At 37.8% G+C, this 6,921-nt stretch overlaps 1 protein-coding gene across 4 annotated transcripts; it reads right to left on the bottom strand.

Annotated features, from left to right (window-relative positions):
• Window positions 1-1,695: 1,695 nt before the first annotated feature.
• Window positions 1,696-6,909, bottom strand: LOC111786383 (pentatricopeptide repeat-containing protein At1g63330-like). 4 transcript variants are annotated; one of them, XM_023666687.1, is made up of 5 exons: window positions 6,856-6,909; window positions 6,615-6,764; window positions 6,380-6,530; window positions 2,911-5,001; window positions 1,696-2,191 (listed from the first exon to the last, which is right to left on the bottom strand). In XM_023666687.1, the coding sequence occupies exon 4, from the start codon at window positions 4,993-4,995 to the stop codon at window positions 3,139-3,141; it is 1,857 nt and encodes a 618-aa protein (XP_023522455.1). In that variant the 5' UTR covers window positions 4,996-5,001; window positions 6,380-6,530; window positions 6,615-6,764; window positions 6,856-6,909; the 3' UTR covers window positions 1,696-2,191; window positions 2,911-3,138. The 4 variants fall into 4 exon arrangements, with proteins under 4 accessions (XP_023522455.1, XP_023522456.1, XP_023522454.1 ...); XM_023666688.1 differs by lacking the exon at window positions 6,856-6,909 and having other exon boundaries at window positions 6,380-6,504; window positions 6,615-6,775; XM_023666686.1 differs by lacking the exons at window positions 6,380-6,530; window positions 6,615-6,764; window positions 6,856-6,909 and having other exon boundaries at window positions 2,911-4,550; window positions 4,653-5,609.
• Window positions 6,910-6,921: the final 12 nt, after the last annotated feature.

The following is a 6,921-nucleotide window of genomic DNA, read 5'->3' as shown; positions in this document are numbered from 1 at the left end:
TTATAAATTTCTTCTCTTTTAGCTTGTCTTCCTCTCTTGAACATCTCTCTAAAAACTATCTCTCATGGCCTTTTTTCCCCTCCCAAACGTATCCTTCTCGCCCTAACCGTTTTGCCTTACATTTCTTCCTAAATTTTTTCCCTCTAAGATGTCTAACTTTTTTTAAAAAACGGAAAACAAAAAAAGGTTACTGAGCATATTTTGCTATTTTTTTTTCAAAAACGTTACTAAAAAGAACGGACATTAACGATTGGGTTGTATTCTGATCGTTTTTCTTGTCTGTCTGCAAGCCTTAATGTAATCTTAGTTTCTTTTTTATTCATAGAGTGTGTTTAGAATTATTTCTTGGACCAATGATTTTACGTGAAACACATTTGTTATAAGCACTTTTGACTAACTAACTACACAAAAGTCTCATTCCTTAAGTTTATTTACTCTATCTGCATGGCGTCTGCTGCATAATTAGTTGCTGATAAATCAGCTGTCAGTTGTAGATTATGCAGAACTTACCTGGCTGAAAGGCCTCTGATATTTCTCTTGTGAAAAGGGTTTAATCTGCTACAAGGGAAATCTCACTTCATGCAACTCGTGAAATGGATTACTAGTTGATATGGAAATTATATGACGAAAGTTTGTCGAGACGTTTTCTCCTGTGGCCAAACTCAAAAAAATTCCATACGAGTCATTCTGTCAGTGTCAGCTAACAGCTAACAGATCTTGGTCACTGCATCAGCTCGATGTCAAAAAGACCTTTCTACATGGACACCTACACGAATTGGTTTCTATTCGTCCTCCACCAGAGTTTCGAGCTCAGGGGGAGAAGGGAAAGTTTGAAGGTGAAAAAAAGGCGAGATATGGTCTCATATATATCTCTCCTCGGCTCCTCAGGCGTGGTTCGAGATATGAAGTTTGGTTATGACGAAGATGGGTTCATCTTGATTTGTTTTTTATCGATCACTTTCACCTATAAAAAGTTGTATTGACCACCTGCCTAGATATACTTTTCCATTTCATGATGTTTCCCTCGAGTGTTTTGATGAGAGCCTAGTTCTGATGCATTCATTAAATATGAAAATTAAGCTAATGCTAATTGTTTTAAAAATTATGCGCAGGTCTGTTGCATCTGCTTGGCGAAGTATGCTAACAATGATGAACTGAGAGAGTTGCCATGTTCTCACTTTTTCCACAAGGAATGTGTAGATAAATGGTTGAAGATCAACGCCCTGTGCCCGCTTTGCAAAAACGAGGTCGGTGAGAGTATCGTTGGCTCTCTTGAGGGGACAAATAGACAACAACAGGGTGATTAGAGAGGGCAGCAGCTTGACTACAGTGCCATGTTTTACATGCAAGTTCTCTGGATGGATGGGTTCTGCAAGAATCTGAAAGTTAGACTGATACAAGTGTAGTATGTTCAAGCTCATCCTTTCTTCAGCTGATACAGGTACGTTCCTTCGACAGGCTCCTCTTGTAGTAAATCCGACCACTGTCAATATATAGGCGGTTATATGGTGCACGTCGGACGTTCTGAGTGAGTCATGATCGTTGTGAAATTGCTCGTTTCTGTAGGAACTGAAAATTGCAGATGTTGCAAGGTTTATACTTGTATAATCACACACTCCATGCTCTTGTATTGGCCCCTCTTCAATTTTGTGGCATAATTGCTATGATAATGAATAATTAGTAGAGCATACTGTGTGAGGATAGTATAATATATATACATATATATATGTTTGCAAGTTCATTCATTCCGCTTGAATTCAACAATTATTAGATGTTCCGGATAGATTGAGCTCGTGCTAATTACCGTTGAACTATGTTCACTTTGAAATGAGAAAAATCAACTAAAAACGCCTACCCATGGATAGTAATATCTGATCCCGATAGTATTTTTATTTTCAATTCAATCTCGTATGTAATTCCCATCAATTTTGATTACCCTTTCAAGATGGAAGCAGCCACCATGGATACCTCTCAACCTTGTTGATTTAACTGGTCGTCCTCTCATGGCCGTCTGATTAGGAGAAAATTTGCAGAGCCCTTGTGCATTCGTGGACTAATCGACTTGGCCGAACCGTTGCCATGCTCAGCTATAGGAATCAATCATCGACAGGTTCCAAGCATCGTTGGTTTAATTTGCAACCCATCAACCAGTGATCAACATAAATGGCGTTGTGCTGAGTTTGTTCAATCCCTGGATTCACCAAATATTTGTCTCAATGGATAAAAATGTTAATTGGGCAACCATATAGAAAAGAGTTGGAGTCAAGTAGCAGAAAAATAAGACTCTCATAATGAACTGGGAAAGTAATAGAAAGCAGCCAAAATATGCAGAAAAAAAAAAACAAATGATGAGTAGTAAACGGTTTATAACAATCGAAGCGGGACGAAGGGCAATGACATAAAATGCACGACGCAGTGGAAAAAATATGGGTACGTATATTTCCAGACAAACCCGTTACATTAAGACACACATAATAAACACATGGGTTATTTATTTCTAACAGAGATCCTGTGAGAAAAAGACATCACAAATCCTGGCAGTAACTACAGTCGTCTGCAGCAGCTCTCGAAGTTTTTTAAAGAAAAAGTTCCATAAAAAGGGAACAAATTCATATCTTTATCTCCAGTCTAAGACAACCAAAACTAACGCACGATAAACGTAGCTTAATTCGAGCTCAGATATCATCTTTTTAATATCGACAACAGCAGAGTACATAGCTAACTTCGCCCAAGACTCGAAGAAGATGCTAAGATGCAAATTACCTCAACAAAATTTTGCTGGCTTCTGAATTGAGACTTACAAAGAAGATATAAGATGAGAGAAACAGGGCCTAAAATTTTATCTGATCTTAAGCAATGCATTATGGAGATTTATGACACAAACAAGATATTTTAATGAAATCTCCATACCAGGAAAAACAGGGCAAGCTTCATGGAAAAGGTCCGTCGACACTGCTCGTCGCATTTCATGATGTTGGTGCACGGGATGAGAATGTGGTCAATAGCTCGTTCTTCACACATATAGCCATTCACAAGCCCTCGAATTCTATTTCGAACAAATTTTCCCATGCTATATAAACCATGATTCAGAACCAATGAAAGTTCCTTCTTTAGAACTCAAATAATTGAATTGTGCCATTACGCCGTCACCATCCCGTGACAAGTCATATCCCGATGCTTATTTTTATGGATAACGGTCTTCAACGATCTATTGCACGTTTCCATAGATGGAGTAAGTCCATTCCCTAGAGTTCGACCCCTAGTAAAGAGAGCAGTAGAAATGTTACCTTCTTGACAAAGTCCACTAATGTTGGAACCATATATAAAAAGATCAGGATTCAATCTCTGCTTGTACATATCCTGAATAAGACGTTCCACCAGATCGATATCACGCTTTCTTAAAAAGGAACGTAGAAGAATATTATATGTTTTTCGGTCAAGCGATAACCCAGCTTTTTGTATACGCTCAAATATCTGGTATGCCTTACTAGTAAATCCATTTCTGCAAAGCTTGTCTAGGAAGATATTGAAAGTGACACTCGAGGGAACGGGGCCGTTACACATCATGTAGTCCAATAATCTCCAACATTCTGAATATCGTCCCACTGTAGACAAATATCGAACCAAACAAGTCAAGCTTCTTACATCTGGCTCAACACCTCTACATTCCATGTATTGCAAAACCCTCTGAATTAGAACTAAATCCCCAAGTTCGCATGCAGCGGAGAGAACCGTATTGAATGAAACGACATCAGGGCCGCTCTCAGGCCACTCGAAGCATTCTAATAGCTTCAAAGCATGCTGAATTTCATTGTCTCTACAAAAGCCCCTTAAAACTGTATTATACGACACAGTAGTTGGAACAATACCTCCTTTCGTCATACTTTTCAAAAGAGAAAAGGCTTCTCTTGATCTATTATTTCGACACAAGCAATGGAAGTATATATTGTACACAACAACGTCAACAGTACAGTTTCTCGTGAACACTTTACGTAATAACTCATAAGCAATTTCGGTCTTTCCTACCTTCATAATCCCTCCAGCCAAAGCAGCATATGTATACGGATCGGGGGAAAAACCTCTATGATGAATCAACTGTAAAAGCTCAACAACATCGCACGCTCTATCATAAAGGCAAAGTGCACGGATAATTATATTATAAGTTACCAAATCTGGATCACAACCCTCAATTTCCATGGATTTCAAGATTTCAAATGCTTCAACAATCCTCCCATCATCACAAAGAAACTTAATAATAACCGTGTAAGTAACGACGTTCGGCTTACATCCATCACTTCTCATTTGATCTAAGAAACTATAAAGATCAACCCACAAACATTCCCTTCCAAATCCATAAAGCAAAGCAGTATATGAACATACATTATGAGCTATGCCATTCTTTTTCATCATATAAAACAACTGCAAAGCTAGAGAACTGTTGCCACACTTACACAATGCCCAAAGAACAGGATTAAACACATATGCTTGAAAATTAAGATTTTTAGATATCAGTTTAGCACAAAACCTGTATGCCTCTTCCAACATCCTGGCTTTACAAAGCATACAAATAAACATAGCCACAGTGGGTTCAGTAGGCAAATGATCTAATCTCAACATGAACTTGAATATCCAAATAGAATCCACTAAATTACCTGATTTCATCGAACTTTTAAGCAATTTGGACAAGGATGTGAAAGATGGATTCATCCCACTTTTGGTCATCTCTTCTGCAAAGAAATATGCATCTCTCAGGTAACCTAATGACAGAAATCCATTAAGAAGTATGTTGAAAGTTGTTCTGTTTGGGGATGGCCCCAGATTCTTCATTCCGATATAGACCTGAACCAATTGTTCTACCGAAACATTTCCAGAACTCAAATATCTATGAAACAACGCGTTGTAATCATATACAGAGGGCTTCCCGGCAACATTTTTCATGAAATTCAGAGTCTCTAAAGCTTCAGGAAGATCACCAGAAGCCGCATAGTTCTGCATTCGTGACTGCAAATCGAGGTATTTCCAACTGTGAGTATTGCTGTCTTCGATGATGTTTATACTGCTAAGAGCACAGGAAGTGGAATAATTCACCGAAGAGCAAAATTTCCGGGTAAGTCGGTGAGGATAATTAAGGGCGGGAATTGAAGCAAAACGCATGGCAGGTTAAGAATGGGAGTTGGGCTTTGAACTCCAATGGCGGCGAGAGGGGAGGAGGAACGGATGCAGGGGCGAAGCATTCGGGTTTTTAGGGGCAAAAGCCCTCTCCTTCATTAAAATTGCTCAAAATCGAAGCTTATATAGTGGTTTTCACGGTTCGGTTTTAGAAAGGAATTGAAGGTGAAACGAAAACTGAACCGAACCGAACCGTGAAGATAGTGAAACCCAGGGTTTGAGGGTTTGGTTGGCGGAAGGATTGCGGGCGGCGGTTCGGACAAGCGGAAAAGAAGAAGCCGCCGGCGAAAGAGAGGACGGTGCGACTGCGAAGCAGAAAAGAGAGAGACGGCGGGCGGCTGCGCGGCGGTCGGTGGCAGAGAGGGTGGGGAGTAGGGAGGTGAGGCTAGATAGAGATTTTCTGGGGGGAGAAATTAACTTCGCGGCTATATTCCCAAGTTTAGTTGTCGTCTTTAAACGGAAAAAAAAAATGTTTAAATAACTAAAAAAAATTGATTTAAAAATTAAAATCTAGCTTATAATATGAAAATTGCTGTAAAAACAAAATAATTATCAAATACTCAATTTTCACTGTAATTTTTAAATACATTTACCCTAAAATGGAAATAACAAGGTAATTTTTTTAAATCTTTCATTCAATTTCCAATAATTTACTTATTAATTTAAAAAATCTTTAAAATCTCAAAAGTGGATTCCCCCATTGCACAAACATAACTCTACATAAACAAAAAAATATTCAAAAACACAATTTTTTTAAAAAACAAATAGTCAAATTTGCCAATTCCCAATTTCAACCATTAAAATCTAAAATTTTCCTAAGACTTTAATTCGTGGAGTTCAATAAACCCGACCAATTTAAATCGATCATAGTTATGTCAAATGAGTATCTTAAGATCAAAATTAAACGAAGACACAATCCAATAATTACCGTGAATTTTGTACGAATCAAATTTAAGTTTAAAATTTCTCTATGATCCATATGAATTGTGCATCTCATTGCTCTCTTCAAGTCCAAAAATCATCGATAGTTACATAAAATTATGAAAATGATGCTTCAAAACTTTGTCCATAGAACATAAGTGAAGAAGGTTTAAAACCATTAAGCTATTACGAGTCAATCTTTTGAAGTAGAATTTAAAACCGAATTTATTTAGTCAATTGGACGTAAGAAACTTCATGAACATGGAGACTATAATGACTTGATAATTACCTCAATAACTAGAAGTCCTTTGTGGATGGAGAGAATCCCTTGCAAGAGTCTAAAGGTTGCAATTCATTACCTTGTTTAGCTTCTACATTGGTCCTTTCTTCTACTTCCACTTGATTATCCAAACACTACGCTCAGAAGCAGTAAAGGACAACTATGAAGTGTAATGATCAACCAAAAGTTATAATATTCACTTCCAAGTGAGATGCTCATACCATGGATTCTATCTTTTACGTACCTTCCATTTAAACCATTTGTCGTCCTTGTTAAAATCCTCCCATGAATAAGAGGACGAGATCTATAATGGCCGATCTTCAATCTGTTGTAAGATGAGTTGTTGAGCGATGCATTCTCCAAATTAGATGACGGAGAAGGCATAGACACATTCCTTCTCGACATGAACCTGAAAATTTACAGCTTATACGATATATGGAGACAGAAATTGTCAAGTATAAATTAACGAGGAAAAAAGGGTTTACCGATTGCTATGGCAATCGTCACGATGTTATCGACTCCTCTTACAATTCACAAACTGACACATTATC

The sequence above is a fragment of the Cucurbita pepo genome, unplaced genomic scaffold (genome assembly GCF_002806865.2).
Source record: "Cucurbita pepo subsp. pepo cultivar mu-cu-16 unplaced genomic scaffold, ASM280686v2 Cp4.1_scaffold001662, whole genome shotgun sequence".
Taxonomy (NCBI): Eukaryota; Viridiplantae; Streptophyta; class Magnoliopsida; order Cucurbitales; family Cucurbitaceae; genus Cucurbita; species Cucurbita pepo.
This window is presented reverse-complemented; position numbering and strand designations above follow the sequence as displayed.

Bases quoted from the DNA above. Each gene is read 5' to 3' on its own strand.
- LOC111786383 (XM_023666685.1), bottom strand. From the start codon at position 5,154: ATGCGTTTTGCTTCAATTCCCGCCCTTAATTATCCTCACCGACTTACC.